Genomic DNA, 25,597 nt, shown 5'->3' with positions numbered 1-25,597 from the left:
CTGCCTCTTGAGAAACCTATATGCAGGTCAGGAAGCAACAGTTAGAACTGGACATGGAACAACCGAAAATAGGAAAAGGAGTATGTCAAGGCTGTATATTGTCACCCTGCTTATTTAACTTCTATGCAGAGTAGATCATGAGAAACGCTGGGCTGGAAGAAGCACAAGCTGGAATCCAGATTGCCAGGAGAAATATCAATAACCTCAGATATGCAGATGACAGCATCCTTATGGCAGAAAGTGAAGAGGAACTAAAGAGCTTCTTGATGAAAGATGAGAGTGAAAAAGTTGGCCTAACTCAACATTCGGAAAACTTAAGATCATAGTATCTCGTCCCATCACTTCATGGCAAATAGACGGGAAAACAGCAGAAACAGTGTCAGATTTTATTTTGGGGGGCTCCAAAATCACTGCAGATGGTGACTGCAGCCACGAAATAAAAGACACTTACTCCTTGGAAGGAAAGTTATAACCAACCTAGATAGCATATTAAAAAGCAGACATTACTTTGCCAACAAAAGTCTGTCTAGTCAAGGCTATGGTTTTTCCAGTGGCCATGTATGGATGTGAGAGTTGGACTGTGAAGAAAGCTGAGCGCCGAAGAATTGATGCTTTTGAACTGTGGTGTTGGAGAAGACTCTTGAGAGTCGCTTGGACTGCAAGGAGGTCCAACCAGTCCATTCTGAAGATCAGTCCTGGGTGTTCATTGGAAGGACTGATGTTGAAGCTGAAACTCCAATATTTGGCCACCTCATGCTAAGAGTTGACTCATTGGAAAAGATCCTGATGCTGGGAGGGATTGGGGGCAGGAGCAGAAGGGGATGACAGAGGATGAGATGGCTGGATGGTGTCACCGACTCGATGGCTATGAGTTTGAATAAAGTCCAGGAGTTGGTAATGGAGAGGGAGGCCTGGAGTGCTGCGATTCATGGGGTCGCAAAGAGTTGGACATGACTGAGCGACTGAACTGAACTGAACTGAGGGGAATAAAAGATTAATTTTCATTTATATTTCTTTACTAATAAAATCTGAACATCCTATAAACATGTTTATCGGTCATTAGTGATTCTTCTGAGTTGTTTGTTTTTTTCCTGTGGCTATTTCATCTGACAGGCATTTATATTTTATTAATTGGTAACAGCTCTTTAATTGTTGGGCAGATAAAAGAAAGTATAAAAATCTTTTGTCTATTTTACCCTCAAGTGTTATGCTTAGAGTTTTAGCATAAATCACCTCATTTGAAATTCAAATTATTTCTTGAAATGCTTTAACTTCTGATAGTGTTCAGGTTCATGGATAGTATTGATAAGGTGAAAAAATATTTTTTTTTTCAAATAAGTTCAAAATAGTAAAAGTTAAACTTCTAGAATAGAAATGAAAATTTATGAAATTTTAAGGTAATTAAGTGTTTTATCTGTAGAGGTGAAAACAAACCTTTTAAAAATAAGAATAGGTTTAGCCAATATTACAGTCAGGTAACAGTCAAGAGGTTTTGTTATTTTATTACTCAAGAAATTTAATTATTAAAATGAAATCATTATTTTAAGGACCATGTCTTACTGCCCTGGCTTTACATGCCCTCTGTAGTTAATTCTTTTTTTTAATTGAGTTAATTGTTTTGAATGATAGGGAAAGATACCTATTTTACAAAGAAAAGCTGCAAAAAATAAACTTTAAGCTTGCCAAAAGCATTCATAGTATATAATTAAAATGTTTCTAGTCAGTAATGTATGACAGTTAATTATAGGTTTAATTTTTTTAGCTTTGGCCATAAACAACTGTCAATGTTAACTTTATCTAATAACAAACTAGATATAGAAGATTCCTAACAGTTGCTCTTACCTCCAGTGCCGACTCCAAACTAAACCTATATAAGAAGATACTAAAGTTATTTTTAAAAATAAGACTAAACTTTGTGATTTTAAAGAAATCTTAAATTTTAAGGACAATGTTATTTATTTTTAAATATTTGTGCAAATGTGTGCATGTGTGTGTATGTGTTATCTGAAAGTACTGCAACTGGTTATAATGTTAAATAAATCAAAACTACTAAGATACACTTGGGATTTAATCAACTTCCCAGTTCAGTAGCATCAAAAGAAAAGAAGACAATGTATGGGATTTTTATTAATTCTTAGACAAGAAAAAAAGAAATTCCTGTTAAATTATCTGAAGCAAACAGCTGTAAGTAGAACCCATTCTATCTTCCTGACTTCCAGTACCTGCTCCCTCCATTTTCCACTGTGGCCTCTGGGACACATGCGTATCAGATTATAAACAAGGTTTCTACATCCTAAATCTCTTCTGTCTCTACCTCTGCCTGAAAGATAACTTGACCCCTCACCCAGGAAACTGCTTCCCTGGCAGCTCTCAGAAGTGAAAGCTACTCATTCTCCTAGACTCCATACAATTTCCCTTTAGTAGCCAAATCCTCTGTCCCTACTTTGAAGCTCAGAACTAGGAGCAATATTATTACCCCATAATCTATCTATCCATCCAACAAATATGTACTTAGTGCCTGCCATGTGCCAGGCACCTTGTTAGCTGTAGACTATAGAACAGTAAATCCTCATGAAGTTTAAAATCTAGTAAGACAAAAATGAAACATATAATTATGCAAATAATTGTCAATTATGAAAGAAAATAATAAGAAAGTATATGAGAGAATCAGTAGGATTTGGTCAGGCCAAGAGTGACAGAGAGCATTTAAGGATGAGAAGGAAAGAACTCAGCTTTCAAGGAAACCAAGTACAACTGGGCAAATGGGTTAGGAGTGGTCTGAGGGGTTGAGGAGGGGGGCCGGTCTCAAAAGTCACATTGAGGACTTTGAATTATATTCTAAATGCAACCAGAAACTTCACTCCTTACCAGAGTCATTACACATCTGCTCCCATTTAACCGGGTTAGTTACTTATTCTTCAGCTCTATTCCAAAGCTCTCCACATCCCAGATAGCTAAACACTCAAGACCTCTCAGCTCAACACTCTGGACTCCAGCGACTCCCCCCAGCTCCTCCTCAATCAAGCTTCTCTCTACTTTCTCCTTGTCCAAAATTAGTCCACCTCTGAAAATCAAATTCCAGGATTCGATGTCAGACCATAACCTCTTATCAAGTCTACTTTTCTTCCACTTTATACATATCAAGCCTGTCCTCTACTGTTTGAATTTTTTTAAATCTAATTAGAAAAAAACAATTGAAATATAATCTTATCAGAATAAGTGAAAAGTTATTACTATTTCCTCCAACCCTACCAAGGCATGTAGGCTTTTCTACACCTTCCTCCATGCTCATACCAACATATGTGAACTTATATACACAAATGTAGAGACATTTGTATACATAAATGCTTGTTTTGATTATGAAAAGCTAATCATACCCAATACAAAACTCCGAGAGTTATTTTACCCTAAAAATAAAAATCATGAACAAATCTCACACACAGGCTGAATTCCTTCTTTAAAGTGCTGCACATTGTTCCTGGTAGAGATGCTGCCCGTGGTTCTCCTCCAAAGGGAACTTCACTCATTGTTTCTGCAACAAACTTGCTGACCCCAGAAAACCTTGAAGCAGACTCTTCAGTGGAGCACCAAGCTTCCAATGCTGGTAGCTGGGAAAGCACTGATGCTTGGGACTGGAAAAGTCTGGGAGCAGGATGGTTTCTCACAGCACCGCACTGCAGGCCACGAGCACTGAAGCCATGGTGCCTTCCACCACTGTTTCCTGCTTCCCCAGAAATATGCAAGGCAGGCTGCTGGCAAGCATGGCGGCCACCACAACCATGAGTGGGCAAGGAAAATTAAAACTCACTCACAGTGCTCTGAAAGAAAGATGGCCAACAGAACAGAAACAGGAGATGCCTACTGCAGTAGAACCAATGGAAGAAACAAGAGAATTTTAATGAAAATAGAATGGAATTACAGTGCAAAATACAAAAAAAACATCCAAAATTTTTAGGAACTAAAACTCAAGACTTCTTATTTAGAAATTCAGTATCCAACAGCAAAAGAGAATGACTGCCCCTGAGAACCATATAAGCGGTTAGAAACATCAGATGGAAGAAATGCCTCACAACAGTCCTATAACAGATACCCTGAGGGAAAAGGCAAGTGGTGTGGAGGTCAGATCCAGCAGACAGAATAAGGAAGAGGGGAGGAATATGTAGAGAGGTAATAATCACACAAATAATGGAAGGAAACATTTAGAACTTAAGAGTCATGAGATCCTGAATATCAAGGATAAACAGAAAATCCTGCCAGCCTATTAGTACTGTGGGAACAAGGGCTTTCTTTCCCCATCTGGGATGATGAGAAGCTGGAAGCAGACACCACTTGGGGATTCCCAGGGACTGACTGTGAGCCCCCCTGACACTGAGTTTGGTTCACATGCCAGAAAAATCCAATGTCTGTGCTTAATGTTTCACATGGAAACGTTAAGCAGGGAGATTGCTGAAGTTCTAGTTCTGGTAAATTTCCTTTGTTATTCTGTGCCAGTACATCCAAGTACCAACCTTAGGGTCTTTTCCTTCCATAGTCTAGCCAAAATATGGCGGGGACCAACTTTTAAATACCATATGCACAAATTTCTTTGATAAAATTAAAAATGTTTAAAAGAGAAAGTATTCACAGATGAAGTAATGCATGATTGTTACAAGAAACCATTACCTTTACTTATGAAATATACATGAAGATAGTATGGTCATAGCCAAGAGAAGAGATTCTGGATACCTGCTACTTACTAGCTGTGTGACCTTGAGTGAGTTGCTTTTCTGTGTTTTGGTTTCCTGAAAAGTAAATGTAATTAATAGCACCTATCTCATTAGATAAAGGGAAAATGAATTAATACAAGTATCAGAGTCAGAACTTTGGCATAGATTAGTGCTCAATAAATTAGCAACCCCATGGACTGCAGCCTACCAGGCTCCTCCGTCCATGGGATTTTCCAGGCAAGAGTACTGGAGTAGGGTGCCATTACCTTCTCCGATAGCAATGATGCCACTGGGCTAATGCTGCTGTCACTGCTTACAACAGGAAAAAAGTATTGTACAGAGATTCTGGAGTCAGAAGACTCGAGTTCAAATACCAACTTTAAAACTCAAAGAGTTTTATACCACAGCCACAGGAGTAATTCCTCTTATACTTTTCATATTTAAAACAGGAATATGAATATCTCCCTCTTTTAATATCCATCTACCTATCCACAAACATCAACTAAGTGTCTATATACCAGGTCTTGTGTTGTAGCTGAAAGAGAAATAAGAAAACGTCAATAAGATACAGTTCTGTTCTTTAAGAGTTCAAAGTCTAGTGAAAAATACTCAAAAACCTTCGTTTTCTTTCTTGAGAGTATTTTTTTTTCTTTCATGAGAGTATTTCTTAAGGCTGCCTTTGCTTAAGGAGATGAAGAAAGAATCACAAGGGTCAAGCATGTAACACAAGTACTATGATTTAAAATTAAAAGGCAACACTAATATTGTTAGCAATTGTTAGGCAAAAAATGTGGCCAGTTTCTGAAATTAGTGTATTTTTGAAAAATACTATGAAGCAATTGGGTCACTGGGAAGTAAGCCCCTGCAGATGATAACAGCAGTCTTAGGAGTGAGGGGATCAGAGAAAAGCAGGCCCTCATTTCTGGTTAGAGAAATAGATAAAACATCTTGGAGAGACTGAGCTCAGTTCATAGGCTGGACTGTGTAGTACACAACTTGCTGCTTTGAATGATCATTTGAGACCTGAGTATCCTTTAAATAAACACCTCTCAAGTCATTCTCTGAGAGAAGTCACTATTACTTGATTCTTTGTCAATTATATCTGTCCCCTTGTAGAGTATCCTGACTTGACACATAGGGTAGGAGATTAGAGAGAACATCTTCTTGGTGTCTCTTCTACTCCATTCCAATAACAAAGATCTCACACTAAAGCTTCTTGGTATTAAAAGTGTTTATTTTGATCATCCCATGTGAGTTGGCCATGGGAAGGGGTAGGAAAAATCACTCCTCTTTAATCTCTCAGTTAACTCAGGGGTTTCAGAATGTCTACACTAATAATATCAATCACTAACATAAGATGAACAAAAAGAGACTATAAATTCACAGGAGAGACTAAAGACCTATTCTTTATAAAGAATGCATGCCACCGTGTTTTCATCTGTCACTGTCAGCTGGCATTTAATAAAGCCATGACTTAAAATTCTATATTTAAAACCTGACAGAAATTATAATGGCATTTTAGCATATATTTGAAACAATATTAAGTACACTGAGACATTTGGCAACTTTAGAAAGTATGCAATTATATCATTATTAAAAATAATATTCAGAGTATTTTCTTTTATTATATTAATATATACACATATAGCACTATATAATGTAAAACAATTACATACATTATTTAAAATCATGTATTTGGCTTATAATTGGCCAAGGTTTATTACAAATTCATTTGAATGGTGGCTATAGTCACAAAGAATGATTCTAGCTTCTTTTCTGTGTATAAAATATTCTAGAAACCAAAATAAATTAAATAGATATTAATCCAGAGTTAAGTGAAGACTATCCAGCAAAAAAGGAATACTAACATGTATCTTGTTTTAAAATTTCAATTGGATAATAAATTATGTTTCAAAAATCTTTACATAAAAGCTTAATAGCACCACTCATAAATCATAAAGTATAGCAACAGATAACATATTTATTTAATTTTTACCTAATTACTTTTTACTCATAGTAAAAATCTATTGTTTATAGAAAGTAAAGCCAAAAATTTATCCAAACATTGTTACATAAGAGGTTTTAAGAAACTGTAAATAATTCTTAATACTCTCATTTTGATTCTCTGACTTTTCAAGACTATGTTGTATTTCTTTCAAACATACTTCCTGATGTTGTGCTTTCTAAATAAAAAAAAGAAATAAAAATAGTTAATAATGACATTAATATCAAAGGATAGTCATAATATAAAAATTTATATACACAATAATTGAATACATGGTTTTTAATTTTTTAAAAGAAAAAACTTTAGAACTCACTTTTCTTTAAAATCTAGAATAGAGCACACACATGGTTGATCTCTGTGACAGTTTGTTGTAATACACACCCACTTTGCCCCAAATTATTATATATTTTATATGATTAACTTAAATAGATTTTACTTAAAACTGTCACAATTTCTATTACATTTAACATGGCATATTTTAATACTAGTTTTTGTCATTTTCTTTGCCTAAAAGGCTGACTACTTTTGCTATCTTAAAATAGCAAAACTATTTTTGCTGTCTATAAACTAGACAGAATTCTAGTTTTGATAATATGAACATTTTATTTTTGGAATCTTTTAAAAACAAAATGAACTCAATATCATATGTGGTCTTTGAGGAAAACATTTAAAATGTAATGTATTTTTAAAATATTCAGTTGTGTGTAAATTCCCAAATAGATCTGTTCACTGAAAATATTTTAGATAGACAGGCTACAAATATCACCTACCTTCCAACTAAAATGTAGGAACCATGAGAAGAAAAATCTTTTATATCCTTCCTACCAGGTGTTCAATGACACCAGATACCTTCTGAAACTGAGCAATGCCCCCAAGGAAAGTATAGTGGGTGGTATAAAACAACTCGCCAGGCTGAAGTCTACAAAGTCATAGAATGACTATAATGGATCTTTGAGAAACATTGATTTTACTCAACACCTTGGAGGGAAAAATATTAATACAAATACACATAAGGTAGAATGCAAAATGAACATAGATTTTAAAATGTAAGTATATAATATATTCCAAAGACATTTCAGGCTTCTTGATCTAGAGTAGGCCGCTGAGGGTCACCCTTGGGTCTGCGTATCTATTCCCTCTCTCTCCCCCTGAAGCACTGGGCAGAAAATCTGTAGAGGCCTGCTGCTGTGGGGCGGGCACTATGGAAGACAGCAGCATACAATTAACTATGAGACAGCCTCTCAGGGTGCTTACAATTCAGATGGAGCTAAGGCGTGTGTATAAAACAAGTATCTGAAACTGCCAACTGAACTGCTCCCGGGAAGGGACAGAAATAAACCCATTTTTCAGCAATGTCTTAATCCAAGGTCAGAATTCTAAATTTTTACTACTGTAAAAATCATCAAGCTTAACTAAACATCAGATCTTAAATTTACTTATTTTAGCAGCTTTAACCAAGTACTAGGAATATTATAACACACATACCTTATTTTAATATACTCATTTTTTAGAAGTTTCAATTACACACAGAATATCGCACATTTTACAATATAACAGAAACTCTGACAGTGACTAAAAAATATTCTGAAATAAAGCGAAGGCCTGTGCTAAACTAAAGATGAGAAATGTTTTGTTCTGATTAAATTGCCATGAAACTTTTGATGGTAATAAAATTAAACTAATAATGATGGCTAAAATATCTAACTTTTGAACCTTTCAGGTTTTCAATGGTCTACATTCTTGGGAATGAAAAAATAGTTATCATGGAGTCTGGCTCCTGGAAAAAACAAAAGTATTATTATTTCCTATGTCACTGTTTAGTAGATAATTTTCAACTAAGTCAATCACAACTCGTGCTAGTTTTCATAGTATATTACACCAACCATTTCATGAATAGTTAGGAGAAAACATTAGAAGACTAACTAAACATAGCCAATTTGGTATTTTCATTTTATGACTGAGTAGACCCAAGCATCCACCTCATAAGCAGATATAACTAAAACATCTAAATCATCAACTTATAACTTCCTAAAATATAATATTCATTATTTAATACTATCAAAATCTATCATAGTGTTTATCTTAAAAATGAAAAATTCATAATAGAAAGAAAACAAGTAAATGATATTTGTAACTTTCATTAAGCATCTGTCATGTAAAAATAATATGCAGAGAAAGGGCCTGATGAGACTTTGGGAGAAATGTAATAGAAGCTACCAAGGATACAGGATAATAATTCCTTGGCCAAATGCTGACATTTTTATTTGTATGATTTATATTATTTGTTACTTTTAGTACTATTAGTAAAGTAATAGCCTTGATTCCCTTCACTTTGTATGTTAACTGTTTAACTAAAACTCCATGCTAAGAATGTTAAATGCTCACTTATTTTTAATGAAAATACATTAAGCCATACTAATACTTACGCTGTTCATTTTGCAAACAAGTTGATTTTGTTCTTCATTTTTCTTTCTAAGCTCATTTTCCAGATCTACTATTTTGACTTGTAAAGCCCTTTCTCTAGATGACATTTTCTCTATTTCTTCAGAAACCTGTAATTTTAATTGAAAGAATAAAAGAGCTAAATGTGCTTTCTTTAAGATATAATTTAAAGCCTTGACATAATTATACTGTATCTCTTCTTTCCAAATAGATATTATTTGGATATTAGACAACTTAACTACAAAGTGTTTAAGGGTGTTCTATCTTGAGAAACACATATAGCATAAGCATGCATTCTCCTGTTTGGTATGGAAGTATCTGAAAAAGTAGCTTGAAGTGGAAGACGTGTATATATTACCACAGATGTGACGTAGGCAGGTTTTCCCCAATACTATATTTCCACAATCTGCTGAGATTAACTGCCATGTTTTTACAGTATTTATCATGGCATCCAAAGTGGTGGTGGGACATAGAAAGTTCACAATCGATGCTGATTATAGACTTGGATGGAGAGAATTGGGGGCAGGGTAGATGATATTCACACCACACACACACACACACACACACACACACACACACACACACACTAGATTGGTTTTTCATTCATTCACTTCCAAAATGGTCTGAATTTGAGTTTTCGTATTTCTCTGATGGTTTATTTCAGCAGAAAGTCTAGCTTAGCAATGTTATCCAAGGATTCAGATACATGGGAACCTATTTGCAGGAAAGGTGAGTTGGAACCACAAGAATGAAAGTGGAGGCAGAGACTAGTTCAGGAGCAAGGAGCTAGTATGAGGACTGTCCTCTAACCTAACTCCCAGGGACTAAGTTCTAAGTTATTATAAAGTTATTTACAAAGATTTCTTGTGCACAAATTCCAAGGGTGATTGTGAGAGAAGAATTCTAACAGCATTTGAAGCTTTGGGAGAAAGAGCCCCCAGGACAAGTACCCATGTCCTTTACAATGCCCTGCAGTGTGGACAACAGTGACAGGGCAGTGACGGCACTCTTCACGCGGCAGTAGCTCCACATTTCACCGCAGCAGGAAGGAAAGGAGAGGGCAGACACATCTCTGAGGACTCTAAATACTTCTGAGAAGAAATCTGACAGCATCCAGCATTTCCAAGGTTCATGTAGTCTGAACCCAGGCTAAAGTCACTTCTCCTCCCACAGGCTGGGACTGAGAAACCTGGATTACATTTCTATCATTGGCAGTACATTTTACTACTCAGCTTTCATTCAACGATATGTCTTTCAAAGTCAACTTAAATAGCTTTCCCAGAGGTTAAAAAATATCAAAATATATCTATGTGACACTTAAGAGTTCAAGGGTATCAGAAGTTCTCTCACTCTTGTGGAATTGCCTTTAACAGGATTGCGAAAGACCACAGGTGGAAGAGTTCAGAGAGACATTCAAAGTCTGGTGTTGGACATGTAAAGCCTGAGTTGCCTAAAAATGTTAAGAGGAGATAAATAGCAGAGCATACGAATTTAGATATCAGGAAATAAAGAAGTCTGTGGCAGAGATATACTTCTGAGAGTCATCAGGGTATAGACAATCTCTTTCCAGTGTCATTCAATCCTATGAGGAAACTCATCTTCCCCATTTTACCAATTAAGAAACTAAAGTTTGGCAAGTAGCTTGCCCTGGGTTGGGATATAATGTGTCAGGGCCAGAATTAAAATCCACCTCTTGTGAATTCCAAAGCCCACGTCGTGTCTTTCAAGATTACATTTTCAAATTATTTGATAAATTTACCTCTTCTTTGAGATCTTCCTGAATCATTTCTCCACATCTCCAGATTGAACTAATCCACCTGGCAGTGCCCCTTGTGTCTTCCCTACATTGTAGCAACTACTTGCTGGATGATACTGTCTGTTCACACGTTGTTTCCCTACTGAACTGTGAGTGTCCTGAGAGCTGAGGCCAGTTCTTACTCATCTGTGTATCAGAAGCACTAACAGAATGCTTCTCAACAGACAGTGAGATATTTATTAAATGCTTATCATATGGATTTAACTGGAAATTAATTCTTGTCCATATTTATTTTTACAACATTTGCCAAAAGGGAGTTGAGCTTTATAGCTCACTGAATCTCAATCAAAACCAAAAGGTTCAGTAACTTGCATATTTGCTTTGGTTTCATTTAAAAAAAAGAAGGGCGATTCCTATAAAGTGTTTTCCATTCCTGCCCTTTACCCTGCCACATCACCATTTATTTAGTGAAGTAACTCCGGACCAGTAACATATCTGTTTAGCTCCAAAAGGGAAAAGTAGATAAAAAACAAAAATGTAATTGCTCCCTTCACCCTGTCATCAGGATAAAAACAATAACTGTAGGTTTGGCAAGATGAGATATCGTCTGTTTAAAAAGATGACTCTTTGGTAATCTAATTAAAATGTTTCTAAATAAAGGCCATCTGTACCTTTTGTCTTCCTTCTTCTAAAGCAGCTTCCAGCTGTCTGGCCAGTGCTGTATATTCTGCAGATTTCTCTTTAAATTTAAGATTGCTGTGCTTAAGACATTCTTCTTGGTTTGCCAGCTTCTTTTCAAGCTCTTTATTTTCTGCATCCATCTGTTCTAATTTTCTTTTTACAGAAGACATATATTTTAAAATTATAGTGTGTAGAAAAAAATGTAATACCAACTTTAAGTCAATTTAATACTTACTGTTTAAGGTTTTCACACTTTAACTGAATAAGATAATTTTCCTCTTCCAGAGAAAGCTTTGTCAGAAGACTATGATTTTCGTCAACCTAAAAGAGAAAAAAGTTTTCTTGGTTATTTTCTTCATAAGTGATTTCCAGAGAAATCTACATAGTTTACTGCTAGAACATTTATAAAAAAGAAGATGGTATAAATATTATTACCCCTACACAGAGAGACACCAAGAAATATTACATTGTTAAAAAACAAATTCTTAAATTCCTGGATTTTTTTAAAAAACTATTGCTGCCTCATGGAAAATTATTTACTAAAATTGTTACTGAAAGATGGCAATTAAAACATTCTGAGTAATGTTTTATTGAAAAAGAACATGTATTTTGTTAAGTAAATGTGAAGATTTTAAACAGTAACCTCCTATTGTTGGATACTTAGGATTACTCTTACAGTTTTCTGATAATCACCTACAGACAGTGATTAATAATTGAATATCTGTGAAGTTGTAACTATTGAATAAAAAACATATTTGTGAGAAGCAAAACAAAACAGATAAGCAAATCAATCAAAGATACACTTGCCTACACCAAAACAATATTTTTCCCACTGCTTGACCCAGAGGGAGGGTATGGGGAGGGAGGAGGGAGGAGGGTTCAGGATGGGGAACACAGGTATACCTGTGGCGGATTCATTTTGATATTTGGCAAAACTAATACAATATTGTAAAATTTAAAAATAAAATAAAATTAAAAAAAAAATAAAAATAAAAAAATAAATAAAAGCTAAAAACAGGACTATCATATGACCCAGCCATCCACTCCTGGGCCTATATCCAGAGAACATTATCATTTGAAAATATACATGCACCCCTACATTCACAGCAGCACTAGTTATAATAACCAAGTCGTGGAAGCAACCTAATTAAGGGTCCATTGATAGATGAATGAATAAAGAAGATATACTAAGTATATACAATGAAATATTACTCAGGCATTAAAAAACGAAATAATGCCACTTGCAGCAATATGGATGGACCTAGAGATTATGATACTAAATGAAGTAAGTCAAACAGAAGGAAGACAAATATCATATAATATATGTGGAATCTAAAAAAAATAATAGAAATTAATTTATTTACAAAGCAGAAATAGACTCACAGACACAGAAAACAAACTTATGATTATCAAAGGGGAAGTGGGGGAGAAGGATAAATTAGGATTATGGTTTAAACATACACACTACTATATATAAACTAGATAACAAGGATCTGCTATATAATGTGTGGAACTATCTCTCTCTCTGTCTATATCTATATCTATCTATATATATATATATACACATATGTGAGAAACTAACACATTGTGAATCAACTGTATTCCAATAAAAATTTAAAAATAAAAATAAAACCCTTTAGACCTTTGACCTTCAAAAAAAATTTTTTTTAAAAAGCTACATTTAAATAATGCAGTTTTGAAAAAAAATTTTTTCTCATATTTCAGTTAGTGTGATTTGACACTTTCCTAGAAAGATCTCTTCTCAGGAGATAAACTCAGCAAAGTTTTGTTTGAGTTCTTTTAAAAAGAGGATGATTTTCAATATTAAATCCAGATTAATTTGGAAGATAGGGAATTCTTCCTAAAATTATTTTGCAAATAAAAAGATGTGCCACCACCTTTGGATATGATTCTTTGAAAAAAAAGATTAAAAAATATTTATTAAGTGTTTACTATGTTAGGCATTTAATTAAGAGACGGCTATATGAAACCCATGATCTCTCTCTTCTGATGCAGTGAAAAAGTGTATGTTTAAAAAATTGAGAATAATCCAAATAAACTTGCACATAATTCTAACAGAAATAAATTCTAATTTTTATATGGTAAATTTCAATAATTTATCTTATCCTGACATCAAAAATATACATGTAAGCATAGCTTTGCTCCTTCTCTCATGCTATTACTATCCTCAAATGTTTAAATATAGATTTGTATGAATAAACTAAAAATTAGCAATTTTAACTACCATTTTTCATTATAAAATACTAACAAGAAGAGTTTACAAAATAATCACAGTATTCACAAGAAACTGACATTTGATCAACTTATTTAGATAAGAGTAAAATAATCAACCCCTGACAGGAGTGCCCTCAACTGGAGAAATTATTCCAAAGCATTTAACACATCTAACGAAAATCAAAATGATGGCTGGACACCTGGCCCTGAAGCTCCCTAACGGTGTGTGCCTGGTCTGCACACTTCCCCTTGTGGTGCTGCAGACTCTCCTGACACTCCTGAAGCCTCTGTTCCACCGCCGTCAAGGAATCGCGGACACGTTCTAACTCCTTCAGATGAGACTCCATCTGGCCTCTCATCTGAGTTGTAGCATTAGGGAAATAAGTGCAAGATCACACATTCAGCATCCATGTTTTTACTATCTTAAATACTAGATATGCCTGTAATATAATAAATATTTTAGGTATAAGAGTTTATAAAAAGAGATTTAACCAAATAAATAAGAATAAACTTTAAGTTTGACTGTGCTAAATAAGAATGAAAAGTGAAACTTTCTCAGTCATATCTGACTTTTTATGACCCCACAGACTGCCGCCAGGCTCCTCTGTCCATGGAATTCTCCAGGCACATTCTGCCAATCCCTTCCCCAGGGGATCTACTCGACCCAGGGATTGAACCTGAGACTCCTGCATGACAGGTTAATTCTTTACTATCTGAGCCACCAGGGAAGCCCACCCGTTAAATTAGAATATAGAACACAAAAGTAGGTTGGACTTTAATTAGTGTACAAAAAGTTTGTTGAGTAAATGAATATGGTGATAGTAGCTTGCAGGGCAAATGTTTAAATTACTTAGGAAAGTAAACTTTTGACTCTGTCCTGTCATTTATATGCAAGCACAGACATTACTAAGAAAGCTGGTACAGTAGTCTTCTGCTGTCCAGCCATCAGTCTGAAGTAACTATAGAATTTTGTCCAAAATTTGGTAACTCAGATATTTTGAATAAAGCAGCCTTGCTGCACTCAGCTTAGTCAGAATTAGTGAGGTTTGCTGTATGTAAATTCAAAATACCTAATATCAGTAGTATTCAGGAGACTATAATTTGATCATTAATGTTACTATGTTACTAAGAATAAATCTAACTGTACCTATATTATCTCTGGGCTGCTACAATTCCTCACGGTGGCACTTTTGTAGAGATGTGACAAGAAGCAACCATAAAAATTGCTTGAACTGATAATTTAGAGGAAATAACAAGACACAGGGCACCTGGGATGTTCATAGGGAAGAAAAACAAAAGCTAGACTTTTCCCCAAGACAGGGAATACCAAGAGCTACTATGCAACATCAGGCCTTCTGGACGACAAATGATAAAATTAGAAAAATGCCTGCCTCTGGGTCCCCAAACATCTAAGAGCCCATGACAAAGACAAGAGACTTAAAACAGTGGACAAGAAAAAGGAAGCATGGACAAGAAAAAGGAAGCATTTCACTTTAAAAAATAGCTTATCTGGTTTATTTTTTTTTTTTTTTTTTTTTTTTCTTCCAATTTTATTTTATTTTTAAACTTTACATAATTGTATTAGTTTTGCCAAATATCAAAATGAATCCTCCACAGGTATACATGCGCTCCCCATCCCGAACCCTCCTCCCTCCTCCCTCCCCATACCATCCCTCTGGGCCGTCCCAGTGCACCAGCCCCAAGCATCCAGCATCATGCATCGAACCTGGACTGGCAACTCGTTTCCTACATGATATTTTATATGTTTCATTGCCATTCTCCCAAATCTTCCCACCCTCTCCCTCTCCCACAGAGTCCATAAGACTGTTCTATACATCAGTGTCTCTTTAGCTGTCTCGTACACCAGGTTATTGTTACCATCTTTCTAAATTCCATATATATGCGTTAGTATACTGTATTTATGTTTTTCCTTCTGGCTTACTTCACTCTGTACAATAGGCTCCAGTTTCATCCACCTCATTAGAACTGATTCAAATGTATTCTTTTTAATGGCTGAGTAATACTCCATTGTGTATATGTACCACAGCTTTCCTATCCATTCATCCGCTGATGGACATCTAGGTTGCTTCCATGTCTTGGCTATTATAAACAGTGCTGCGATGAACATTGGGGTACACGTGTCTCTTTCCCTTCTGGTTTCCTCAGTGTGTATGCCCAGCAGTGGGATTGCTGGATCATAAGGCAGTTCTATTTCCAGTTTTTTAAGGAATCTCCACACTGTTCTCCATAGTGGCTGTACTAGTTTGCATTCCCACCAACAGTGTAAGAGGGTTCCCTTTTCTCCACACCCTCTCCAGCATTTATTATTTGTAGACTTTTGGATCACAGCCATTCTGACTGGTGTGAAATGGTACCTCATAGTGGTTTTGATTTGCATTTCTCTGATAATGAGTGATGTTGAGCATCTTTTCATGTGTTTGTTAGCCATCTGTATGTCTTTTTTGGAGAAATGTCTATTTAGTTCTTTGGCCCATTTTTTTGATTGGGTCGTTTATTTTTCTGGAGTTGAGCTGTAGGAGTTGCTTGTATATTTTTGAGATTAGTTGTTTGTCGGTTGCTTCATTTGCTATTATTTTCTCCCATTCTGAAGGCTGTCTTTTCACCTTGCTAATAGTTTCCTTTGATGTGCAGAAGCTTTTAAGGTTAATTAGGTCCCATTTGTTTATTTTTGCTTTTATTTCCAATATTCTGGGAGGTGGGTCATAGAGGATCCTGCTGTGATGTATGTCGGAGAGTGTTTTGCCTATGTTCTCCTCTAGGAGTTTTATAGTTTCTGGTCTTACGTTTAGATCTTTAATCCATTTTGAGTTTATTTTTGTGTATGGTGTTAGAAAGTGGTCCAGTTTCATTCTTTTACAAGTGGTTGACCAGATTTCCCAGCACCACTTGTTAAAGAGATTGTCTTTAATCCATTGTATATTCTTGCCTCCTTTGTCGAAGATAAGGTGTCCATATGTGCGTGGATTTATCTCTGGGCTTTCTATTTTATTCCATTGATCAATATTTCTGTCTTTGTGCCAGTACCATACTGTCTTGATAACTGTGGCTTTGTAGTAGAGCCTGAAGTCAGGTAGGTTGATTCCTCCAGTTCCATTCTTCTTTCTCAAGATCGCTTTGGCTATTCGAGGTTTTTTGTATTTCCATACAAATTGTGAAATTATTTGTTCTAGCTCTGTGAAGAATACTGTTGGTAGCTTGATAGGGATTGCATTGAATCTATAAATTGCTTTGGGTAGTATACTCATTTTCACTATATTGATTCTTCCAATCCATGAACATGGTATATTTCTCCATCTATTAGTGTCCTCTTTGATTTCTTTCACCAGTGTTTTATAGTTTTCTATATATAGGTCTTTAGTTTCTTTAGGTAGATATATTCCTAAGTATTTTATTCTTTCCGTTGCAATGGTGAATGGAATTGTTTCCTTAATTTCTCTTTCTGTTTTCTCATTATTAGTGTATAGGAATGCAAGGGATTTCTGTGTGTTGATTTTATATCCTGCAACTTTACTGTAGTCATTGATTATTTCTAGTAATTTTCTGGTGGACTCTTTAGGGTTTTCTATGTAGAGGATCATGTCATCTGCAAATAGTGAGAGTTTTACTTCTTCTTTTCCAATTTGGATTCCTTTTATTTCTTTTTCTGCTCTGATTGCTGTGGTTTAATACCAGTAAGAAAACACTGTGACCTCATAGTATCTGAAAACCCTGCACAGGCTCCAGCCTCTTCAGCCTTTTGAACAGGTTTTCTAAAATGGACTTTTATTTATAAAAGTTGCCTATAAAAGAGGAGGCATTTGCATTGGTATGTCTCATGAGAAAAAGTAACCAAGAGGTATGAAATGATTTCTTCTGTGGTCTACTAAAAATAGGTGAAAAGTAGTAAGTTGCACATCTGATGGGCTACCTTTCTCTCTTTTAACCAGCAGAGAAGCCTGCTCTGACTGACCTCTTCTTCACACTGGTGTCTTACTCAGACTTCTCAATTCCAAGATGTGGGGACAACCCAGAGACAGTCACCTTATTACACTCAACTAACCAGTAACATCCCATGACCTCCCTAGCTGGGAGTCAGGGATGTCAGCGTCCTAAAAGTTTCACTGCTTCCTTACCAAAAGCAATGTGAGAAGACCCAAAAAAGGATGCGGTTTCATTTAAAAACTTAAAAATATTCACAAAAACATCATAACTTGCCAACACTGACCTTCCCCTCATTCTTTTGCAATAGGGTGAAAAAAAAAGGAAACGATTTTGTTTTTGGGAAAAAAAAAAAAGAAAAGGGTTCTTTTTGCTTTTAATGTTACTTTTCTTCCAAAAAAGCATTTAGAAGAGAATATTTTGTTTTTTTACACAAAAGATTTAGTATCAGAATAAAAAAGGTGAGATTAAAAATGAAAGATAGTCAACTTTGCATGAAGCTCAGTGATAACCATTTTTTGATGCTACTTAAGTCTCCTCTTGTATCAGAAAAATTAAACATTTATGTTATTTTTTAAATATTTAGGAAAAAATTTTAAAATATATTAACACATTTCAGGTCTGGAAGACACATTACTTACTTAGAAAACAAATTGCCACAGAAATCGAGAAGAGATAATTCCTAAGTCTAAACTAAAGAAAATGACAGAATTTATATAAAATTTATATAAAAGAATTCATATAAAATTCATACAGTACAAAACATAAATAAAACATTTTATTATTTAAAATGTCAAACTAACCTTTTTTAATTTTTTATTTTTGTTTTTTGTTATTAGGCTATTTTCTTGTAGCAAATTTTTGCATCTGCTTTTTACCATTTCAGCTGCTTCTTGCACCTTTTGTATCTGAAAATAAAATATATTACAGTAATATGCATTATTTTCTTATTAGGACCATTATATGAAATAAAAAGCTAAAACTGTGAATTTAAATTTTAAAATTTCTATTTTAAACCCATTATCATTACCCTATTAGTACCATCAGTATGTTTATCTAATGTTATTCCTTCTTTAAATACAAGAATCACTCAGTGCTCTACTCTAATCCACAATCCTTGTGTGATTTACCTGTCTTTTCCCATAATACTTCTAGAATCTTCACCTGAGCTCTGAACTTTAGAGAGAGACCTTCATTAGCAGGTCAATGTCACTTTAAAGAATTGGTCTCTGGTCCAAACTAGCTCCCAAAGCAACTATTTCACTCTACACATCAAAATCTGTTAAATAAAAAACAAAAAACCTAAGCACTTTATATAAGACCCAGAGCCAAGAATATACTCATTCACAGTATTCTTCATGGAGGGTTAAATCAGAACAACCAGCTGGAAGACCCAGATGATATTTTCAGTGAGGCATCACACAGTCCATCACAGCCTCCACTCTTAGCTCTAGCAGGGATAACTGGAATATTCTAACTGAATTTTAGTCTCAACTCCAGTTTCCCATCTAAACCATGGGAATGGAGTCCTTCCTACTTACCTACATTATTTCCCTCCTTCAGCTTTAACCTTTAGTTCATTATCCTTCGATTCAAACACTCTCTTTCATGAAAATAAGGTCCTTGTTGACCAATTTGTTACCCATCATTCAAGGACCTGCATATGTCTCATCTTTCAAATGAAGTTTTTCTTAAATACTGTATTTCTAAATCGTAAGCTTTTCTATAAATTACCAATTAACACATGCTCTATTCAATACATATGTTCTTTTCCAGGTATTTCATGAGAATAAATCTGAATTATACTTTATTAAGATGCAAAGAGGAAATACTGTGCTTTAATGACCCTTGAATGGAGTCATTATTCTAAATCAATACCATTAACAATACAAGATGACAAATATAACTAAAATTAACTAACAAGATTACTATAAGTTCCATTACACCTATGCAATTAATTTTAGATCACTTTTAGGAATATCCAATATAAACAGCGCATTCAAATTAGGAATAAGAGGAATCATTTTATGAATTTGGGACCTTAAGAAATATTTTGAGATAAATCATATTTTATCACAATAACTCCACCTTTCCTCAGTTCTGCTTTTTTAAACCATAAACAAATACAGTGTTTAAATTATCTACCAAGTTTAACAAACATTAAAATAAATGCAATGGTTACCTGAGTTTTATAAACTTCAATAAGGGTTTTCTGTTGTTTTTCTACTTCTTGCAATTCTAAGAGTTCATTTTCAACAGAGGCAATCTCATCCTTCAAAGTAGCAAGTGTAGTCTATTAAGGAATATATAAATAGATTTTATAAATCATTAGAATTCATTTGTACTTTGATGCATTAAAAATTAATTCATTTATCAACAAAGCTAATAAAATTAACTTATTTCTGACTGCATATAATTACCATTAAAATTAAGAATTTCAAAAAGTTATTTATTAAAAACATATTTTTAAACTTTAAAAATTTATTGACATAAAAGACTTGAACAATAGAAAGCCCACATTCCTGGAAGGGAGACTCAATACTATTGACATATCAGTTTTTTACAAATCAATACAACTTTACTATAATTACAACCAAAACAGTTGAGGGAAGAGGAATATGAGAAAATTAACTTAAAATTCATGTGGAAAAATAGAAGAGACTAATAAAAATTTTAAAGGATACTAAGTAGAGAATCTCAGTACTTATTACATATTAAAATGTATGCTGTTGTTCAGTCGCCAAGTTGTGTCTGACCCCTCTCTATATAATACAGGGGTCTATGGAATAGAAAAAAAAATACATTAAGATTATATTTATTATATGACAAAGATTGGATTTTTAAATAAACGGGAAAATATGGATCACCATAATGGTAATAAGAAAATCATTCATTAGGAAAAAACAGGTTAACAATACACCTTCAGCAAACATTTTTACATTGGTCAATTATACATTTATTTTAATGTGTTAAATATTAAAAAAAATTAAGCTTACACTTTTTTTCACAGAAGATTCAGGTAAAATCTGATTTAATTTTAGAATAGTAAAAACCTAACTAAGCATAAAATCAAAAGACGATATCAAGAACTGTAAGAGTCTGAAATTTTTACCCTCCAAGACTACCAGTTAGCCTAGCATAGTCTCATGGATACTAGCAGAAGACACAAGACTCCTGGGTGAGTCTTATATCAGTGTTTGTGTTAGTTTCCTAAGCCTCACTTCCTCCAAAGCAATACCAAGAGGGCCGATGACACCTGTACACAATGGGAGACACACAGAGAAGCAACTCCAAATTTAGGGAACCCAAATCTTTTATAACAGGCAGTAAGCATGCCTTTTGGTAGAAGGAAACACTACTATCTTCCAAGGATGTTCGCTATACAAACATCCTTGAAAAGATAAGTCTGTTTCTGGATCATAGTTAGTATGTTGCTCCCAAGATGTGCAGAAATGTGAGAGACTCCAAAAGGAAGCCATAAAGGGGAAAAAAAAAATATATATATATATATATATATTATATACATACACACACATACACATATACATACATAGGTTCATGTGTATCTCCAAAATTTCAGAGCCCCTCAAAGTATTAAACAGGCTAACAAAATGTGCAATAAAGTAAAGGATTATGACAAAAGATTAATATCCTAATATAGAGAGAACCCTTATATAATAATTTTGAAAAAAAAAAAAGACATGTAAAGGATAATTAGTAGGTAATTCCAAAAGGCAGAAATGTAAATGATGAAAAATACATGAAAAAAATATCCTGACCAGTTATTACAAATGCCCTAAGCACTGGATATAGTCTTTTAGTAGTGAACATAAAAAGCAAAAACCCCTTCCATCATGAGCTTAATGTACTCCATGTATAGACAGACAAAAACAAGGAGTATACAGACAAAGAAAACAAGAACAAGATGAAAGATATATCATACATGATAGCAAGATAGTAAGGACAAGATGAGAATGGGCTACCAGGAAGGCCTCCTGAAAAAGAGACTCTGGAGTAAACACCAAAAGGATGTGCTGCCCTTTGAGGGAAGAGGCCATAGTGGGAGAAAACCTGGTCAGTTAGAGGAAAACAGAAAGAAGGCCAATGTAGCAGAAAGCAAGAAAAAGGGAAGTGTGGAAGAAGATAAGGTCAGAGAGGCAATGTCAGAGGTCAGATAGTATAATGCCTTGTAGATGTTTACTCTATTAACCAAAAGCAGTGGCATGGTCTGAAGATGACTTACATTTTTATAGGAACTACTCTACTATTACCGACCGAGAGCCAGACATCCTGGAATGTGAAGTAAAGTGGGCCTTAGAAAGCATCACTACAAACAAAGCTAGTGGAGGTGATGGAATTCCAGTTGAGCTATTCCAAATCCTGAAAGATGATGCTGTGAAAGTGCTGCACTCAATACGCCAGCAAATTTGGAAAACTCAGCAGTGGCCACAGGACTGGAAAAGGTCAGTTTTCATTCCAATCCCAAAGAAAGGCAATGACAAAGAATGCTCAAACTACCGCACAATTGCACTCATCTCACACACTAGTAAAGTGATGCTCAAAATTCTCCAAGTCAGGCTTCAGCAATATGTGAATCGTGAACTTCCAGATGTTCAAGCTGGTTTTAGAAAAGGCAGAGGAACCAGAGATCAAATTGCCAACATCCGTTCGATCATGGAAAAAGCAAGAGAGTTCCAGAAAAACATCTATTTCTGCTTTATTGACTATGCCAAAGCCTTTGACTGTGTGGATCACAATAAACTGTGGAAAATTCTGAAAGAGATGGGAATACCAGACCACCTCACCTGCCTCTTGAGAAATCTGTATGCAGGTCAAGAAGCAACAGTTAGAACTGGACATGGAACAACAGACTGGTTCCAAATAGGAAAAGGATACGTCAAGGCTATATATTGTCACCCTGCTTATTTAACTTATATGCAGAGTACATCATGAGAAGCGCTGGGCTGGAAGAAGCACAAGCTGGAATCAAGATTGCCGGGAGAAATATCAATAACCTCAGATATGCAGATGACACCACCCTTATGGCAGAAAGTGAAGAGGAACTAAAAAGCCTCTTGATGAAAGTGAAAGAGGAGAGTGAAAAAGTTGGCTTAAAGCTCAACATTCAGAAAACAAAGATCATGGCATCTGGTCCCATCACTTCATGGCAAATAGATGGGGAAACAGTGTCAGACTTTATTTTTTTGGGCTCCAAAATCAGTGCAGATGGTGACTGCAGTCATGAAATTAAAAGACGCTTACTCCTTGGAGGGAAAGTTATGACCAACCTAGATAGCATATTCAAAAGCAGAGACATTACTTTTCCAACAAAGGTCCGTCTAGTCAAGGCTATGGGTTTTTCCAGTGGTCATGTATGGATGTGAGAGTTGGACTGTGAAGAAGGCTGAGCACCAAAGAATTGATGCTTTTGAACTGTGGTGTTGGAGAAGACTCTTAAGAGTCCCTTGGACTGCAAGGAGATCCAACCAGTCCATTCTGAAGGAGATCAGCCCTGGGTGTTCTTTGGAAGGAATGATGCTAAAGCTGAAACTCCAGTACTTTGGCCACCTCATGCGAGGAGTTGACTCATTGGAAAAGACTCTGATGCTGGGAGGGATTGGGGGCAGGAGGAAAAGGGGAGGACAGAGGATGAGATGGCTAGATGGCATCATCGACTCGATGGACGTGAGTTTGAGTGAACTCTGGGAGTTGGTGAGGGACAGGGAGGCCTGGCGTACTGCAATTCATGGGGTCACAGGGAGTCGGACACAACTGAGTGACTGAACTGACATACCTACAAAAGAATGAGACTAGAACACTTTCTAACACCGTACACAAAAATACATTCAAAATGGGTTAAAGACCTAAATGTAAGACCAGAGACTATAAAACTCTTAGAGGAAAACATAGGCACAACACTCTCCGACATAAATCTCAGCAAGAACCACTATAACCCACCTCCCAGAGTAATGGAAATAAAAACAAAAATAAACAAATGGGACCTAATTAAACTTAAAAGCTTTTGCACAACAAATGAAACTATAAGCAAGGTGAAAAGACAGCCCTCAGAATGGGAGAAATAATAGCAAACAAAACAACTGACAAAGAATTAATCTCCAAAATATACAAGCAATTCATACAGCTCAATACCAGAAAAATGAACAACCCAATCAAAAAAATGGGCAAAAAACCTAAATAAACATTTCTCTAAAGAAGACATACAGATGATTAATAAACCTAAGAAAAGATGCTCAACTTCACTCATTATTAGAAAAATGCAAATTAAAACCACAATGAGGTATCATCTCATGCCGGTCAGAATTGAATCATCAAAAAGTTCACAAACAATAAATGCTGGAGAGGTTGTAGAGAAAAGTGAACCCTCTTTCACTGTTGGTGGGAATGTAAACTAGTACAGCCACTATGGAGAACAGTGTGGAGATTTCTTAAAAAATTGCAAACAGAACTGGCATACAACCCAGCAATTCCACTGCTAGGCATACACCCAGAGGAAACAAGAACTGAAAGAGACACATTTCAGACACATCTCAGTACCCCAATGTTCACTGCAGCACTATTTACAATAGCTAGGATATGGAAGCAACCTAGATGTCCATTGGTAGATGAATGGATAAGGAAGTTGTGGTACATATACACAATGGAATATTACTCAGCTATAAAAAGGAACGTATTTGAGTCAGTTCTAATGAGGAACCTGGATGAACTAGAGCCTATTATACAGAGTGAAGCAAGTCAGAAAGAGAAAGACAAATTATACTAACACGCAAATACGTATATTAACACATGTATATAGAATTTAGAAAGATGGTACCAATGATCCTACCTGAATGGCAGCAAAGAAGACACAGATGTAAAGAACAGAATTTTGGACTCAGTGGGAGAAGGCAAGGGTGGGATGATTTGAGAGAATACCACTGAAACATGCAAATACATTACCATATGTAAAACAGATGACCAGTGCAAGTTCAAGGCATGAAGCAGGGCACCCAAAGCTGGTGTTCTGGGACAACCCAGAGGGTTGGGAAGAGAGGTGCAAAGGGGATTCTGGATAGGGGGACACATGTATACCTGTGGCTGATTCATGTTGATGTACGGCAAAATCCATCACAATATTATAAAGTAATTATCTTCCAATCAAAATAATAGGAAAAAAAAGAACTGTTCAATAAATATTGAATGAGAACTAACTATATGTCACACCTCCCCTAGGCATCCTCTGCATAAAAGATGGGAGTTTGTGAGGAAAGATTTATCCTAATTGAGGAGACTTTGGGAGGAAGGAGCATTTAAACTGAACTTTAAAGAAAAGGTAGGATTTAAATACTTGAGAAAAAAAATTCCAAACTGTAAAAATAGTAAGACTATAGGGATAGAGGAAAATATGAACAAACTGCAGGAAATAAGGAGTATTCATATTTGGCTAGAGCTCAGGATCACTTGGAGAAGGCAAGGGCACCCCACTCCAGTACTCTTGCCTGGAAAATCCAATGGAGGGAGGAACCTGGCAGGCTGCAGTCCATGAGGTCGCTAAGAGTTGGACATGACTGAGAGACTTCACTTTCACTTTTCACTTTCATGCATTGGAGAAGGAAATGGCAACCCACTCCAGTACTCTTGCCTGGAGAATCCCAGGGACGGGGGAGCTCGGTGGGCTTCCGTCTATGGGGTCGCACAGAGTCAGACACGACTGAAGCGACTTAGCAGTAGTAGCAGCAGGATCACTAGGAGGCTCCATTATCTAGTCTCCCTTATAACTAGAGGAAGCCATATGAAAGTGAAAGTGAAAGTGAAGTAGCTCAGTCGTGTCCCACT

General features: G+C 35.5%; 1 protein-coding gene across 1 annotated transcript in view; it reads right to left on the bottom strand.

Moving 5' to 3' along the window:
- Window positions 1-5,919: 5,919 nt before the first annotated feature.
- ODF2L (outer dense fiber of sperm tails 2 like) overlaps window positions 5,920-25,597 on the bottom strand; it is a 42,582-nt gene continuing 22,904 nt past the window's right edge. The window contains 7 exon segments of the mRNA XM_027536665.1: window positions 5,920-6,889; window positions 9,138-9,263; window positions 11,581-11,743; window positions 11,826-11,911; window positions 14,026-14,184; window positions 18,568-18,672; window positions 19,947-20,057. Coding sequence (XP_027392466.1) covers window positions 6,761-6,889; window positions 9,138-9,263; window positions 11,581-11,743; window positions 11,826-11,911; window positions 14,026-14,184; window positions 18,568-18,672; window positions 19,947-20,057 — 879 coding nt within the window. The 3' untranslated portion in view covers window positions 5,920-6,760.

The sequence above is a fragment of the Bos indicus x Bos taurus genome, chromosome 3 (genome assembly GCF_003369695.1).
Source record: "Bos indicus x Bos taurus breed Angus x Brahman F1 hybrid chromosome 3, Bos_hybrid_MaternalHap_v2.0, whole genome shotgun sequence".
NCBI lineage: Eukaryota > Metazoa > Chordata > Mammalia > Artiodactyla > Bovidae > Bos > Bos indicus x Bos taurus.
Note: the sequence above shows the minus strand (reverse complement) of the source record. Positions and strands in the feature narration are given on the sequence as shown.